General features: G+C 57.1%; 1 protein-coding gene across 1 annotated transcript in view; it reads left to right on the forward strand.

The window, feature by feature from the left end:
- The window catches only part of Unc5a (unc-5 netrin receptor A), a 56,156-nt gene extending 39,180 nt beyond the window's left edge, over positions 1–16,976 (forward strand). Inside the window, 18 exon segments of the mRNA XM_038334629.1 lie at positions 2,376–2,597; positions 7,394–7,537; positions 7,774–7,877; positions 8,019–8,199; positions 8,796–8,963; positions 9,543–9,707; positions 11,004–11,192; positions 11,293–11,312; positions 11,314–11,596; positions 13,882–13,969; positions 14,461–14,590; positions 14,592–14,630; positions 14,812–15,045; positions 15,167–15,316; positions 15,395–15,527; positions 15,530–15,555; positions 16,134–16,312; positions 16,501–16,976. Coding sequence (XP_038190557.1) covers positions 2,376–2,597; positions 7,394–7,537; positions 7,774–7,877; positions 8,019–8,199; positions 8,796–8,963; positions 9,543–9,707; positions 11,004–11,192; positions 11,293–11,312; positions 11,314–11,596; positions 13,882–13,969; positions 14,461–14,590; positions 14,592–14,630; positions 14,812–15,045; positions 15,167–15,316; positions 15,395–15,527; positions 15,530–15,555; positions 16,134–16,312; positions 16,501–16,666 — 2,621 coding nt within the window. The 3' untranslated portion in view covers positions 16,667–16,976.
- The last annotated feature ends 560 nt before the right edge of the window (positions 16,977–17,536 follow it).

Here is a 17,536-nt window from a genome sequence, read left to right on the forward strand (position 1 = left end):
TGGCAGGAGGCAGCTAAGGCTGTCCATGCTACGTGCAGTGTATTCAGGTATGAGAACTCTCAGGAACATGTGGGCAGGGGTAGTGTGCCGATGCCCACCATGGGGGCTACCAAGAGAGAAACCAGTTCTGAGCACCCAGACAGCACCCTGCTGTCTCTAGAGGACTTGGCCCAAATACACCACTCACCCATAAGTGTCCTTGACAGAGGACAGGGCTACAGCCTGGAAGGTACCCCTGGGACCTCCTGATAAATACCCTCACCCCAGAAGGGGGAGGGAGACCACACCGGAGTGGCGTGACGGAGGCCCTGGAGAAGTGAGCTATGTCCCTTATTGGTCACAGTACATTTATTTTTCATTAGCAGTTAAATGCAGACATGAGGGATTGTGCTGGGTTCAGCGGGCGGCTGACGTGAGTAGGGCTTGCTGCGCTGATCGATAGAGAGGCGGGAGACTTGAGCACCCACTCCCTGCCTCACACCCCACGGGGACCGGTGCCCATCCAGCTCTGATCAAAGAGACAGGCCCCAGCTATGATGCTGAGCCTCCGCCGGTTAAGGGGAGGTCTGCCGAAGCCGACCCAGACTGCTCTGAAGACCTGCGGTGGCTCCTCAGGGCCCTGCCTTGGGGCTAGCTTGGCTGTTCATGTGTGCAGTCCTGGGGATGCTGAGGTGCTACGACTTGTCCAAGCTCATGTCTTGAGAGGCTAGCATGCCTGCCAGCACTCACTTACATACACCCACGCTCTAAAACTGCCTCCCGAGCCCCCAGTCTCCCCCTCCCCGCACCTTTGCTCTCCAGACCTCAGAGGTCTGCATGCGCCTTAAAATGCACCAGTGAACCAGACTCAGATTTCAAGCATTCCCTGAACTTGAAGGTTGTGGGTGGAGCTTAATGGTGGAGCATGTGCTCAGTCCCCAGCACTACCCACCACCACACACAGAGAGAGAGAGAGACAGAGACAGAGAGACAGAGATTGAGTGGGTCAGAGGGTGGTCCTCCTGAGCTCCTGAGGGCAGGGTCAGAGCTGGGGTTCTAGGGGAAGGAACTTCTGCTGGAGTCTCACATCTGGTAGCATAAGGTCTGGATTCTCCCCCATCTGTCCTAATCTTCCACGTTCCGGGACCTAACAGGCTCAACAGGGGGTGGTCTGGGAAGGGTAACTCCATTTTCCCTGCCTGCCTGTGTTCTCGGCCTTTATTACAGCGCTCTAGGAATGTCGAAGGGGGGGATGGCAGGAACTCACAGGAGGGAGGAAAGAACAGGTTGGCAGCCGAGGGGCCAGGGAGGCAGGGGCAAGGGAGACTTAAAAGAAGGAACGAGGTCTGGAGGAGGGGCAGAGGACCGTGCTGACAGCCTCCACGTTCCTGAGGAGGCAGTTCAGAGCAGCCTGCCTCATTAGGTACTCCAGAACCCCCACGAACCACTGGAGTGACCCCATCTCACAGATGCAAAGCCAGTGAGTTCACCTAACTTCCCAAGGTCACCCGTACCAGGGAACAGAACACACTTCCTGGGAGTGACCCCACTTTCTATGCCTAGAGGCCCCAGTGATGTGTGTGTTGGTGAAAAGTTGCTGCAACTTTGAGGGCTGGCCAGGCCAGGGGGACAGCTCGATGATCGGCATTCCCCACCCTTTGGGGGGGGGTCCTGCTGGTAGACAGACATCTCAGACTGCTCTGGGGGGGGGTTACTTCCACCCATGCCTCGGAGCCAATTACCCGAGTAATTAGTAACAAATGACCTGCCGGATGGTGGTAGGTTTGAGTTAAAATTAGAAGGAAACCCATATTCAGGTCTCCTGGAGTGGATGGGAAGTGGCTCAGGGCCTGGAACTTCCAGGAAGACTCTTCCGGCATCCACCCTAACATGCTCCCCCGCCATTGTCCTTACCAACCCTTCCCCCCCACTCCAACCATCTCTAATCCTCCATTCTGTAACCCCACCCAGCACCCCCTTGTTACCACACAAAATTCCATGCTGGGTACATTCTCCTCCCTCTCTCCACTCACCTGGCACCTATCTGACTTGCCAGGGCCCTCCACCTTCACCTAGACCTGCTGGGACACGGGCATGCTGGGCCAAATCCCAAAACTTCTAGGAGAATATGGGGTTTTCACTGCTGTCATATGTCCAAGGCTCCCTGAGTGCTGATGCCTGCCTTAGCCACCCTGGGCCACCCTCGTCTTCAGAAGGCCATGGGTCTTTCTCACGCTGACTTGCAGATGAGGACACAGGCCAGGAAAGGTTGTCAGTGGCTCAGCCTGCACTTGGTTATTCCCTTGGTCCCACCCAAAGCAGAGGTTTTGCTATGCCAACTGCCTCGGCCGGTCTCGGGACGACCTGACTTACCTCCTCCCGTCCTCCTTCCGCAGGTGCCCAGCAGAGTGCCACAGTGGCCAGTCCTGTGCCTGGTGGCAGCCCAGATCTGCTTCCCCACTTCCTGGTGGAGCCCGAGGACGTGTACATCGTCAAGAATAAGCCCGTGCTGCTGGTGTGCAAGGCTGTGCCCGCCACTCAGATCTTCTTCAAGTGCAACGGGGAGTGGGTACGCCAGGTGGATCACATGATCGAGCGCAGCACTGATGGCAGCAGCGGTGAGTCCTGAATGCGGTCCCTGGAGGGAAGGCAGACAGCAGCAGGACCAGGTGCAGCCGCCTCCTGGCTTGTTCCTTTCTAGATCACCAGGGAAGGCAGAACCCCCACACCTGGCACTCTATGAATATACAAAGGTCTTCTCTGGGACGTCGCCTGACCATTAGCTTGGGATGTAAGACGGAAGCCCCCCCTCTCCCTCCCCCGCATTCATCCACTGAAATGCCCCGGGGTCTCCCAGCAATTAACAAAATCAGGGAAGCCTGTCCAGAGGCGCCTGCAAAGAAACGGGGTAGAATTGAGTAGGCGCCACATGATAAGAACGTGTTCTCTGGTTGTTTTTTGCTCTCTGTTCAAGCACACTTATGTTATTTCACAGTCCCTCTGCTGGGGACACAGTCCTCCAAGAAAGGCAGGCAGTAGCTGACTTCTTAGCAAGAGGAGAGCAGAGCTGAGGCTCTCTCGGGGCTCACAGGCATGCTCCTCCGGGGAGGCTAAATAATGGAGAACTCAGAAATGACCAGAGAGAAGAGGTGAAAATACCCCTGACCAAGGACATAGCCCAAACAAAGGCCAGCCATGCTGGTCGTGGCTCAGCGATGAAGGTGCATGAGTGCACACTAGAGAACCCAAGGAATGCCACTGACCTTCAGACCGCAGAGTGACGTGACCAGAACCGTGGTGACACAGGATGGGGGCCGACAGAAGCAGACCCAAGGGGACTCAGCTGAAAGGGGTGGAGGGGCTCTAAGAGCAGCAGGCAAACCAAGAAGTACTTACCCTCCCGTAGGACAGCAGCTTGCCCCATTGCCAGCCCGAGTCTCAGGTGACAGGTGGGTCGAGAGCCCTGCACTGGCTTCTGGTACTCCCCAAAAGCAGGGCCACAGAGGCAGCCATACTAACGCAAACATAACTGATACTAACGGCCACTAACACACATGGAGCCTTCTGGCTTAGGCCTGCATCTCTTTCCACCACGACCTCCGCCAGCCTGAGAGACAGCACACACCCCTGGAGACAGCCCGTTTGAGATGTGTAGGCTACCAGCATGAGGGTGAGCCACAGTGCCAGCCAGCCAGACAAGCAGTTCCCGGATCAGGACCCAGGAAGGTGACCCAGAGTGTGGCCTGTGCTGCAGTGAAGCGGGAATGGGTGGTGGCTGCCCTGGGAGGAACTCAAGAGGAGGGGTAGCATCCAAGTTTAGAAGTACTACGTGGAAGGGATAGGGCGAGAGACGGAACACCGGCCCTTGACGACTGCTCGGGGTTGGGTAGGAAAGTCTGCCTGGGGTGCAGGCAGATGTCAGGACAACCTGGAGTCACACGTGTGCAGATGGTGAAACTGTGGCCTGGGAGGACAGTCAGAAGCACTTGCTATTGTGAATGCGAGCTGAAGAGCCCTGGATTCAGACAGTATAACCTAGTACCCGGAAGCAGGCTGGTCAACAGAGAAGTCTGAGCGAGGCCTTGACTCTGACCTGCCCAGGACCCCCAGAGGGCTCCAATCAGGTCTCCTAGCCCACAAAGAAGACACCCATTCCCTGCCACCAGAGTTCACAGAGGTGGGATTCCTCCCCACCCTGTGCCAGCTCAGCCTCCCAGCAGAGGTCCCAGGGACTCTCTACTCCCCTGGCCTGTTTCTTAGGTTAGCAACTCCTGGCTGAGCGCTGCATTCTGTACTGTTCCAACCATATCCATACCTGCTGCTTACAGTTTCCTTCCTGCAAATCCCCAAGTGTTCATTGTGCACCCTCTGTGCCAGGCTAGGTACTAAAGATTCGGCCCCCACAGCTCTCAGACTGCTGACTCCCGCCTGCAGGAGGAAGCTGGGGAGCATAGCTCAAGAAAGGTCTCGATAGTAGCAGTGGCTCCTAAGACTAGAGGTGTTGATGGCCTACTGACTGTGGGTGCACCTCCAGAACCCACATTATCTGGGCATGAGAACTGCAGGAAACACCCTCAAACCCCAGAGCAGTGTTTTAATCTGTGGACTGGAGGTGAACAGCCTTTTCAGGCTGAAGGAGAAACTCTGTAATTGCATAGGCAGGGTACCTCTTTATGTCGTCTGAGCCCTGCTGTGGACCTGTCCATCCCTCCTCATCTTGCTGTCACGAGGTCTCAGGCGCATTGTCTGGTCCTTTCTGACTGAGCAGCCTTGCACCTCGGCAGCACACACATGGACAGTCCCTACCCTATACTCCCACTGGCGCTTGTCTGTCCTTGCACATAAGCAGAGAAGCAGAATCATGGGGACATATCCCACATAACCACCAGGTTCCTCTTCTGCCTTGAACTTCAAGCCTCAGGTCCTCAAAGGCCAGCACATCAGAGTTCCCTAAGTTAATTTTCTCTCAGCTATGAATCAGAGTGTCAAGAAGAAAGACCAGGAGAAAGGCTTTCCCTAACTATTCACAGAGGCCATGGCAAGAAGCGTCTTGCAAGTACACATACCTGACTCTGAACCGGTCTGGTCAGACAAGTGTGGCAGGGGTTTGCAGGCCACACAGACCTGAGCCCTGGTCACTCATGTGTAAGGACTACAGTGGCACAGGAGACTCTCACGAGGGACAAATGCCCATCATTTGCCTTCCCTTCCCATCCAGAAGGTCAGGGGAAGCCTGGAATCTGTAAAAGCAAGCACTGGCCTCTGGTACAGAGTATAATTCATTGTTAAACTGGGTGCTTATTAAAATCAGATAGAAGGACCCCACTTTGACTTCAGAGTGCCCAGCTAATCCTCCACCTCCCAGAAGCACCCAGCAAGACCCCACTGCAGGTTCCCACATGTGCACTCTGCATTCATACACATACACCGCCCTAGCCCATGCACCCTAGGGTCCCTCCTTCATCTCCAAGACTGGCACCCACTCATATTTCCTAGTCAGGGGCTGACACTGCCCCACTTCGGATCTGCTCCCAGGAACCAGGCTCCTTAATGAGCTGCTGGAAGGCAGGGCAGGGTCTAGTGTCCCCTCCCCTCAGCCCTCAAAGCTCCTGGAGCTCAAGGCGCAGCTAGGCCACTGTGGATGACCCCCCCCCCCCAATTCACGGCAGTAGGAAGAAGATGTGGGGAGGGGGCTGAAGGAGGACAGAAAAACAAAGAAAGTACTTGGCTTAGTGCTGTGGCTCCCAAGCTGAGCTGCCCCTAGGTAGTGAATAACCTTAGCATAGAGGAAGTCAGGGGCTTGGGGGTCATCAGTAGGCCTGCCCCCCCAGAGGACACTCAGAACAGGCCAGAGTGTTCTGGAGGTGGTCCATCCCTAACCCTGAGACAGAAGAAAGGAGAAGAGGCCCTGCTCCACCATGAGCCCGGCTTGGAGGCCCCAAGTGTGTGTGTGTGTGTGTGTGTGTGTGTGTGTGTGTGTGTGTGTGTGTGTGTGTGTGTGTGTGTGCTTGACAGATAGCTGATGCACCCAGTCCCTATGAAAGGCACCTTGGTTCTCAGCCCCACCCAACCCGACACCCGAGAGAGTAGGAACAGCAGGACAAAGTGTCCGCAACAGAGATTGGTTGCCTACTAGTCATATAGTCATCGAAGCCAGCGGAGACTGTAGACACACGCACACACCTGTAAGAACTAGCCGGGGGATGGGACGAGTCATAGAAACAATGCTACAGCTGGAGAGACTCCATGAGGGTCTGGGAAGGGGTCAGGGAGACATGTTAGAGAAATGAAGAAGGAAAACAGTCTCCCAGGCTGGCTGGCTCAGCTGGGCTCCCTGCTCCTGCAATGCAACCCTAATTGAATTTCTCTGTTAACAATGGAAACACATTGGCGGCTGGCCTCTCTCTCTCTTTCTGATAAGCCAGTGACCCAAGGGAAATTGGGGTCAGGAGGAGGAGAAATTGGAAACAAACAGTCTTTTCTCACTCCTGGGACAGCGGGTTTTGGCTGTAGACTAGGGGTGGGAAGTGGCATGGAGACCCAGGCATCCCCCATTCTGGGTTGTCAAAGAGACTGGTCCCCCTCCCCCAAGCACCCCACTGCCTGGTTCTGGATGTTGCAGAAGGTGGGGATCTGAGTGGGGTGGCAGAAGGGTTTCTTCGGGCACACCCAGACCCCTCCAGCCACCAGCCCTCTTGACCCCTACTTGCTGACCTTTGCCCTCTTGTACTGTATGTAACACACACACACACACACACACATTGGATGGATGCTCGCACGTAGGCCACCCCAGGTGTCTGTAGAACATAGACCACACTGGATTCAGACCACCCTGGTGCTTGTGGCAGATGAGGTGTTTTCCGCACCTGCTGCTCTATCCAGAGTGTGGCACCCCCATGGAGCGCAGAGTTGGAACAGTTCCAGGGGAGGGAGCGGCGTGAGTGAGATACCACCCTAGCATGAGGGAAAGCCTGAGTCCCAGGAGTCTATTTCCATCCTGCCTAGCAGGGTAATGATAATAGCTGTTTCGTTATCACCTGTCAGATCTACCTGCTAGCCCTCCAGGGAGGTTAGTAGACTTCACTACCCTCCTGTGCCTACAGAGAGCTCAGCCTGTCTGCTCCACCCTTCCTCTCAGGGGTTCCTAGAGGCCAGAACCTGCTGACCAAAGCTCCCAACTTCAGAGATTTTCCATCAGTGACTTACTGGAGACAGGCCTCAGGTGACAGCAGAACCAACGGAAGTCCTAGCAACCATACTCCGTGTGTCCAGGAGATATGTCAGCATCCCTTTTAGTCATGCTGGAGCCCCCTCCAGGCTGAGGGGGGCTCACAGTGTCCACAGACTGCTGTCGGTTGTGCAGGGTGTCAACCGTCTAGGACAGGGAGTCTCAGTGTAACCCTTGAACCAGCAGGGCTGCCGACCATGGAGGTTCGTATCAATGTCTCGAGGCAGCAGGTAGAGAAAGTGTTCGGGCTGGAGGAATACTGGTGCCAGTGTGTGGCGTGGAGCTCCTCGGGTACTACCAAAAGTCAGAAGGCCTACATCCGGATCGCCTGTGAGTCTATAAGAGCGGACCCTTGAGGGTTTCCCTGGAGAGGGGGTGGCAGGCTTCCTGGAGGTCACAGCCTTACCTTGATGGGTGGAGGAGGTGCCTGGGGACATAAATTCTCCCCATGGTCCCCTGTGCACTTGGTACTTTGTTCCATCACAGATCATGGTTCTTGCAGGACCAAGGGCCAAGAGCCAGTTGGGCTAAGCCAGACACTTAAGGATACTGTTTTCTTCCTCCAGATTTGCGCAAGAACTTTGAACAGGAGCCCCTGGCTAAGGAAGTGTCGCTGGAGCAGGGCATTGTACTGCCCTGTCGCCCCCCAGAAGGCATCCCCCCAGCTGAGGTGAGTGGGGCTGCAGGACCCAGTCTACAGGGTCCCAGGGCCCCCAGACCTCCTATCCCATCTGAAGTCCAGGCTCCTGGCTGCCACCTCCGCAGTGGTCACTCTGTCGCCTGGTCAGGCCAGCATGGCTTCTCCCCCCAGGTGGAGTGGCTCCGAAATGAGGACCTCGTGGACCCCTCCCTTGACCCCAATGTGTACATCACACGGGAGCACAGCCTAGTGGTGCGGCAGGCCCGCCTGGCCGACACTGCCAACTACACCTGCGTGGCCAAGAACATCGTGGCCCGACGCCGCAGTGCCTCTGCTGCTGTTGTTGTCTATGGTGGGTCCTGGGGCTCCCCAGTCATAAGAAGAGGTACTAAGGTACCATCAGGGAAGTGATGTGTGATTCGTAGGATGGCAAGGCATGGAGCAAGGGCCAGGCTGACCAGTGTCCTGACTAGGAGAGGCCAGAGGTATGTCTGGGCAGAGGGAGGGACAAGTGTCAGACACTGGTGAGTGGGGCACACAGTGCAAGAGGTGAAGAGACAAGATGAGGCTCAGGGACTAAACAAGTTACCCTTGTGTTTCTCAGACCCCAGAATGGGAAGTAGAGTCACACAAACTGGGACCCCCAAGAGCAGGCAGAGGGAGGTCGCACATGATCTGCCCCTTCAGAAGCTGGGTTCCAGCTGGAGGTGCTCTGTGAGCTACAGTTTAGCCTGGCTGCCCTGACACTTGCCAAGAGGGTAGAGTATGTGAAGGTGCTGCCAGGCCTCAAGGTCCAACAGCCTGGGCTTGGCCCTCCTCAGCATCCCGCAGCACAGCGGCCCACTCACTCCCAGTTCACAGGCCCTTTGCCCTCCTGCCCCATCCCTTGGACCAGCATGTCTGAGGAAGCCCCCGCTCCCTGACCCCAGTCCTTCTCTATCCGGCCAGTGAACGGTGGGTGGTCGACGTGGACTGACTGGTCCGTCTGCAGCGCCAGCTGCGGGCGCGGCTGGCAGAAACGGAGCCGGAGCTGCACCAATCCGGCACCTCTCAACGGGGGCGCCTTCTGTGAGGGGCAGAATGTCCAGAAAACAGCCTGCGCCACTCTGTGCCCAGGTACCAGCGGCCACCGCCTCCTGCATCGTTCCTCACCACGCCATCTCCGTGGCCTGGCTCCATCGCACCCACCAGCCTGCCCCCCCATGGCTCCATCCCACCCGCCCGCCTCGCAGGGCCAGGCTCAGTCTGAGGTGGGGATCAGGGTGCAGTGTGGTCAGAGTCAGGGCTCGGTCTGTGTCCAGGCCTGGGCTCAATGTAGGGTCTAGGATGCAATCTGAAGACAGGATCTAGGCTCAGCCTGGGGCTGCACAATCCACCTGTGCCTGGGACCAGAAGGGCAGTCATGTGACTAATAGCCCTTACCACCTCAGGACCAGGACAGCCTCCCTGGGTGGGGAGAGCCAAGCAGCCCCTGGCATCATCGCGCCTCCCTGCCATTAGCATGTGTCATCAAGGCTAGCTGGACAGTTCAAGGTCTTGCAGATTGGAAAGCTTGATGCTGGCATTGTACCCGAGTCCAGGCCAGCTTGCCCTGCCTAGTCCAGATGACTAGTGGAGCACCCAGGCAGGCTACCCCAGGCCGGCTTCCTAGGCTGATGGTACTGTTTGCTTTCTGCCTGTGTCTCTCTTCTTCAGTGGATGGGAGCTGGAGCCCATGGAGTAAGTGGTCAGCCTGTGGGCTTGACTGTACCCACTGGCGGAGCCGCGAGTGCTCTGACCCAGCACCCCGGAATGGAGGTGAGGAGTGCCGGGGTGCTGACCTGGATACCCGCAACTGTACCAGTGACCTCTGCCTGCACAGTGAGTCTTCTCTGCTCCAGGGGCCACATCAGTTTGTCAGAGTTACCCCTGTCCAGTCCTAGAGGTGGTGGCCTTGCCATAGACTGGGTGTTACCCTTGCCCCGCCCGAAAGTACGGTGGCCTTGCCACAGACTGTGCCTCTCCAGAGCCTGGGACCCAGGGGTCCCCTTCATCCCTACCCTGTCCCACATGTTCACACACTTTCATCACCCTCCTCATGAGACATGCACAGAAGTGAACCTTGACTCATGTACACCCATCTGCTCTCCCACAGCCTTGGAATTCTCCCATCCCCCAAGCACGCATGTAAGTCCTGTGGGGATGCTGGGCTCGTGAGGCCTGTTAATTACAAGGCCATAACTAACAATTAAAGATCTCTGTTGGATTTTTTTTCTCTAGACTGCACCCTCCCCTAGTCTTTCAATTAAAAACCTAATTATCTGTGTCAATTCCTTTCTGATGGACATTTCTTCCATTATGCCAAACTCTCAAAAAATCAATAGAGCTTCTTCCAAGTAGTTGGTCCCCCTACCCCACCCCAGTTCCAGGGCTGGTGGTATACCCAAGGGCTCAAACTGACCTGGAAACACACGAGAAGCTCATCACCCATGTGTTTGTCCGTTACTATAATGAAATAGCAGAAGAGGTTTATTAGTTTTAGAGGCTCAAATTCCAAATAGCATGATGTTAGCTCTGGCAAATGCAGCTACCCCCAAGCCACACTACTTAGTGGCAGATGGTACCATGTCAGTAATGCATACAAGATAGATCACATGTCAGAGAGAGAGAAAGAGACAGACAGACAGACACACACACACAGACAGAGATGAGAGCAGTACTCACAATGATGTAATATCCTCCCACTAGGCCCCACCCCTTAAAAGGTCCCACTGCCTCTGACATTGCCACACTGGGGACCAGCCTGTAATGTGAATCCCTAGGCAGGCATATGTGAACTGTAGCACCATAGTTTGGGTATCCCAGTAGTATACCTTGCCCCTGCCACCCTGGCACCCATCTTAGCAGCCAAGCACAGACCATCACCCCAGGGAAATAGCTCTTTTCCTCCTCCACCCTCCTGGCAACCTCAGGCCACATCTTATGCCTGTGAGGGATGCAACCTGTTCAGTCCCAAGCAAGGCGGTGGCAAGTACGGAACTAGAATGCACACAGGCCAATACCATGCACCCTACCTCATGTTTGCTGCCCAGGGAGTGCTGAGACCTTATTCCCGTGGGCCTCTCCTTCACCGCTCCTGCAGCTCTGCCATTCCCAAGGCCGTGCTTTCTCTTGCAGCTGCTTCCGGCCCCGAGGACGTGGCCCTCTACATCGGCCTTGTGGCCGTGGCTGTGTGCCTCATCCTGCTGCTGCTTGTTCTCGTCCTTATTTATTGCCGCAAGAAGGAAGGACTGGACTCGGACGTGGCCGACTCGTCCATCCTCACCTCAGGCTTCCAGCCTGTCAGCATCAAGCCCAACAAAGCAGGTGAGGGGCCCTTCCCCCTGCTCTCCTGCCTGAGCCCCCAAGCAGGGCTGCTGAGGAGGAAGCCCGCTGAGCCACCAGCTGACTCTGTCTTATCTCATAGACAGTCCCACTCTGCTCACCCATCCAGCCTGACCTCAGCACCACCACCACTACCTACCAGGGCAGTCTGTGTCCCCGGCAGGATGGGCCCAGCCCCAAGTTCCAGCTCTCCAATGGTCACCTGCTCAGCCCCCTGGGTGGTGGCCGCCCCACTCTGCACCACAGCTCACCCACCTCTGAGGCAGAGGACTTTGTCTCCCGCCTCTCCACCCAAAACTACTTTCGTTCCCTGCCTCGCGGCACCAGCAACATGGCCTACGGGACCTTCAACTTCCTCGGGGGCCGGCTGATGATCCCTAATACAGGTAGGACCCCAGAGTTCCCCACAGGGCGTGAGGGCCTAAGACTAATCTCATCTTCTTCCCAGAGAAGGGCAGAAGAGCCCAGATGTTCCTCCTGTGTGTGCCAGCCTCTGTGGAGTGCTGGGGCTGGCCCGCAGGAAAGGTGTTTAGGAAGGAACACACGGAGCTACAGTGAAGCTCAGGGTAAGGGTCTGCGTGGGCCCTAGGCTCAGGAGTGGGACAAACACCAGACTCCGGAGGCTCACACGTGACAAAACAGCAGAGCGCCCCTTAAGAACCCCCCCCCCACTGCATTCTGGATCCACCACGCCACAAAAGTGCCTCAGACAGGGTACCTGAGACCTCTTGGGCCATCTTTGGAGAAATTGCAGTGACTGCTAATAAGGCTGACCACCCTGCTCTGACTTCCTCTGTTCCCTCTCTTTAGATGACCCCATGTACCCACATCTCCTTGCCCATCTCTGGCTGTTCCAGCGTAGGCGTTCCTCAGAGATCCCCCTCTGTTCTGTTTCTCTCCAAGGGCTCTCACCCACTCCTCCAGCCCAGCCCCTACTCCTCCCAGGCCTTAGAACTCCTCTTGGGCAGTTCTATCTGGGTGTCTCACGGCACTTCAGTCTCTGTGCCTAAAACAGAATCCTCTCGCACCCTCTCCCACAGCTGCCCCTCTCAGGCTTTTCCCCAGCTCACAGTTAGCACAGGCTGTGCCTAAGCTAGAGACTGTTTGGGGGTCACCCTTGGTCAGATGTTAGTCACCCAACGATGGTGTGTTCGCCCTTCCCAACAGTTGGCTGCTGCCTCCTGCTTCCCCGTCTTGCCCTGATACTTTACCACACCAGGACTATCACACCCTTAGCTCTAAACCCCCATCCGATGAATCCCGTGGTGATATGTTCCTCCCGTACTCAACTCCTTCCGGGGTTCCCCGGGGCACCCACATGACAAAGGCTGATATGACACACACACACACACCCCGCTGGCTAGCTGCAGGGTGCTCCCCCTCCCCCATACGCACTCTGTATGTGACAGCCACTGCCAGAGCACCTGACACTCGAACACACCATGCTGCCCCTTTCCTGCTGCCTCGCCTGCCGTGGCTGTCCTGTGCCCCACACACCCCTCAGGACCCCCACAGGGTAGCGAGGTAGGACAGTACCTGTCAGCTCCAACAAGGAGGCAAACAGATGGTGGGTACTCGGTGGTCCCCGGCAGTGTGCGAGGCTGTCCGTTTCCCCCACATGCCTTGCTCATATTTACTTGGCTCTCTCCTTGCTGGACTGAGCGGAGGCAACCCTCTTCTTCCTCTCGCATTCTGAGTGCCCGGTTTCAAATGGGTGTGCAAGTATGTGCACCTGCCTCCAGCCAGCATTCATGCCAGGATGTGTGTGTTGATTATACCAAAGTAGCAACCCCGGGCCCTAGAAACAGCACAGGCTACTGAAGTACGTGGTCAGGAGAGTCCCTCTTCACGCATCACTTACCAATGGGACACTAATAGATGAACGCCATGGAGTGCCCTTAACACAAGCCTAGCGACTCTAATGCCCATAGGGCAACAGACTCCTATGGAGTCATTACTGTATATTTGCTTCCTGTGTGAGCTGAGAGGGCTCCTCACGTGGAGCTTCCTGTCCCTGGAGCAGGGCCTCACTTGCTCTCTGTAATTGCCCAGCCCTGACCTTGCTGGCTGCACCCTTCACTCCCTACCCCTCACCCCACCTTGGCTCTCCACACACACTCAGATACCGCTGCTGCTGAGACTTCTGGAGCAGGACTTGTCAGTGGAATGGGATGACCTCTAGGCCGCAGATCCTGGCCCTTGGGCTGTTAGAGACCCGGCATCACCAGCAAGGATGGAGACAGTGTTCCTAGAGGGGACAGGACTAATAGGGAGCTTGAGCAGGACCGAAGGAGCACTGTCCAGGAGCTGCTGAGCGTAGCACAGGCAGTCCAGGGCACTGTTGGGGCAACAGTGAGGCCCTTGGGTGACAGGCCTGCAAGACGGGGAAGGTTTAAAGCAGAAAAGGCCCTGGTCCCAAATAATGTCATTTGGTACCGGGGGAGGTGGGAACAGTGTACATGGTGTCTCCTGTCCTAGTTATACTTTCTCCTAGCTGCCTTACCTCACATGTTATTCAGAGTCGTGCTTATGTGGGCGGTGGGACAGTGTGGTCGTCCTTGAAGCACCTCTGTCCCCAGACAAGGCTGGCTACAGGGAAAGTCCTGGGTCCGGCTAGTTCACGGGGCATTGGTTATCTGTAGCAGTAAGTCCTGACCCTTTGCCGTTACAGGAATCAGCCTCCTCATTCCCCCAGATGCCATCCCCCGAGGAAAGATCTACGAGATCTACCTCACACTGCACAAGCCAGAAGACGTGAGGTGTGGGCCTGGGCCTTGCTGTGGTGGGGGGACTGGGAGGGCACTCGTCAGCTGTCCTGAATCACTTGGACACACACACACACACACACATATACACATGCACGCGCGTGCGCACACACCGGACTGTACCCAGCACTGCTCTGCCTCTTCTGACCTTGCTGTGGTGGGGGCTGGGAGGGCACCCGCCAGCTGTCCTGAATCACTTGTACATGCACACACGTATCACACACCACACACACACACACAACACCACACACACACACACACACACACACACACACACACACACACACCCCGCGCCCAGCACTGCTCTGCCTGTTCTGAGCAGGCCTGAGGGAGGGCAGGGATGAGCTGCACTTAAGCTCCCCCTGCTTGCAGCTCCTGTCCCTAGGGTTCCACTCGCCGTACCCAAAGCTCATCCCCTAGCCCCCACCATCTCTAGGACTGGCCACTGACGCCTTTCCCTCCCCACCCATGTTTCCCCACTTGAGGTTGCCCCTAGCTGGCTGTCAGACCCTGCTGAGTCCCATCGTTAGCTGTGGGCCTCCAGGAGTCCTGCTCACGCGGCCAGTCATCCTTGCCATGGACCACTGCGGGGAGCCCAGCCCTGACAGCTGGAGCCCTGCACCTCAAAAAGCAGTCCTGCGAGGGCAGCTGGGAGGTAAGCAGGGAACCACCTGTATCTGACACTGGGCTCAGAGTGAGCCTGGCCTCCCATTCTTTCCGCCACATTAGCTACTCTGTGGTCCTCATTCCCCCCCACCCCCAGCTCTGGCCGCTTCTGAGGCTAAGAGAACTCCTCTCAGCTGGTTAGGAGCGGACCCATTAGGCCCCTCCCACAGGACGTGCTGCACCTTGGTGAGGAGTCGCCCTCCAACCTCTACTACTGCCAGCTGGAGGCCGGTGCCTGCTATGTCTTCACTGAGCAGCTAGGCCGCTTTGCCCTGGTGGGAGAGGCCCTCAGTGTGGCTGCCACCAAGCGCCTCAAGCTCCTCCTGTTTGCTCCTGTGGCCTGCACTTCCCTCGAGTACGACATCCGTGTGTACTGCCTGCATGACACCCGTGATGCACTCAAGGTACTTCCCGGACACCCTCCTGTGGGCCGGCCACCCGGCCCTGCGCGTACAGACCGCCTTGTCTTGGGGGCAGCGTGGTCATTCCCACTCTCGCACCTGGCTGACCCTCTGGGCCCCGCAGGAGGTAGTGCAGTTGGAGAAGCAGCTGGGTGGACAGCTGATCCAGGAGCCTCGTGTCCTGCACTTCAAAGACAGTTACCACAACCTACGCCTGTCCATCCACGATGTGCCCAGCTCCCTGTGGAAGAGCAAGCTCCTGGTCAGCTACCAGGTGAGGCCCATGCCAGGCCAGAGCGCCACGGTCTGGTGCCAGGCACACTTGATGCGCCCTCTTTGTCCCTTTCCACAGGAGATCCCTTTCTACCACATCTGGAATGGCACCCAAGCAGATCTGCACTGCACTTTTACCCTGGAGCGCGTCAACCCCAGCACCAGTGACCTGCCTGCAAGGTGTGGTGTGGCAGTGGAAGGCGACGGGCAGAGCTCAGCATCAACTTTAACATCACCAAGGTGGGCAGAAAGGTGATGTACTCCCACTACCCCACCCCCCCCCAGAAATGCGCCATCTCTGGGCATAGCGCCAGCCTGCCACCAGACCACTCCTGACTCTTCTACTAACTTCCTCCAAGTTGCTGGAGACAGAGTGCAAGTGCAAATGAGCCATGAGAAGGGGATCACACAGGGTAAGGGAGCGGGTTAGACTTGGCCTAAGGCCCTGGAGGGGCTTTTGCCCTGGGCCCTAAAAGGGTAACAGGAGTAGGAGTCTGACAGGCGATCGGGTGGGAAGGGGCATTTTTGGCAGCAGGAACTGCATGCAGCCATTGGTGAGGGAAGAGTGATAGGTGTGGGTGGCCAGCCAGAAGCAGTAGTGCTGGGCATGGGGGGTGGGGACACATGACAAGAGACTTCCTCTAACACCGACTGTGGACTACATCTCTGAGAACCAAAGAGTAGGGCCCTGGGTCATGAGGGAGGATGTCCAGTGCCCCTGCTGTCCCAGTGATCCGGGGTGGTCTGGGAACTCCCTCAGCGGTGGCAGCAGTGGCAGAGTTCTAATGGGTACCTATTACACACCCCACATGACCCAGGACACGAGGTTTGCTGAACTGCTGGCTCTGGAGAGTGAAGGGGGGGTCCCTGCCCTGGTGGGCCCCAGTGCCTTCAAGATCCCCTTCCTCATTCGGCAAAAGATCATTACCAGCCTGGACCCACCCTGCAGCCGGGGTGCCGACTGGCGGACTCTAGCCCAGAAACTTCACCTGGACAGGTGGGTAGAAACAGGCAGAGCAGGATGGTAGGGCAGCTGGGGTAGATGGGAGGCTTACAGGGTCTGTGCCATAGCCACTGGTGGCCAAGGTGGTGGGTGTGTTCGAGGCGATGCTTACCTTTGGTTAGACTGGGGGCATGACAGAAACTGGAGGGAGGCCAGACTACTGACAGACTGTCTCTTTGCAGCCATCTTAGCTTCTTTGCCTCCAAGCCCAGTCCCACGGCCATGATCCTCAACCTATGGGAGGCGCGGCACTTCCCCAACGGCAACCTCGGCCAGCTGGCAGCTGCTGTGGCTGGACTGGGCCAGCCAGACGCTGGCCTCTTCACAGTGTCAGAGGCTGAATGCTGAGACTAGCCAGGCCGGTAATGCCTAAACTCTCACCAGCTTTGGCACCTGCCAGGGACAGGCAAAAGCCAGACAGGGGCCCTACCCCCACACTCGGGGAGAGCTGCTTGGACAGGCCCCCTCCTGGCTGAAGTTGTCCCTTAATGCTGGTCCTTCAGACCCTGCCCAAATTCCATCCCTCCATGGCCTGCCTGGCCAGGTTGGTATAGCCACCTGCTCTCACTCTGCCCTGGTCCCAGGGCCCAGAGTGGACAGTGCCTGGAGCCTGGGCTGAGCCCAGCCCATCTGTGTGTGTGTGTGTATAAGCGTGTGATGCTACCTCTCCTCCTGTCCCTTGCCAGGGGCCCCGCATACACACAGCATGCGCACACATGCTGGGCTTGGGACATGGCCCCCAGAGCTCCTGCCTGAGGTGGGCCCCTTATGCAAACATTTCTGTGCCTGCTGGGTAGGGGTATATTTGAGGGGTCTGGCTTCAAGCCTGGGGGACTAAGGGGCCCCAGCTGGACAGGGGCTGGCCCTTGGATTCAGGCACACGATCACCACACAGGCATGTGTTCACGCATGCCTCGTGTGCTCATCTCACACGCACCCCTCTCCAGGTCATGCAGGACCCCTCCCCCACTACACACATCTCATGCTGTGCACCTGGAGGGATGCTCACGTCTCTCACATCTGGTGTCGTGTACACATCTGCCTCTCACATGCTGCCCTTCTCCCACCCACCTAGGGACACTCGACGGCTCCTCCCTGATCCTTTACCTGTCCCCAGCCTCGAGGTGCCCCTGCCCAGCGGGGCGTGTGAATATGCAATGGGAGTCCCGGGCTGTACAATGGCAAAGTGTGTGTGCCGTGGTGTGCCCATTCCTGGGG

Source organism: Arvicola amphibius, chromosome 6 (assembly GCF_903992535.2).
Source record: "Arvicola amphibius chromosome 6, mArvAmp1.2, whole genome shotgun sequence".
NCBI classification, from domain to species: Eukaryota; Metazoa; Chordata; class Mammalia; order Rodentia; family Cricetidae; genus Arvicola; species Arvicola amphibius.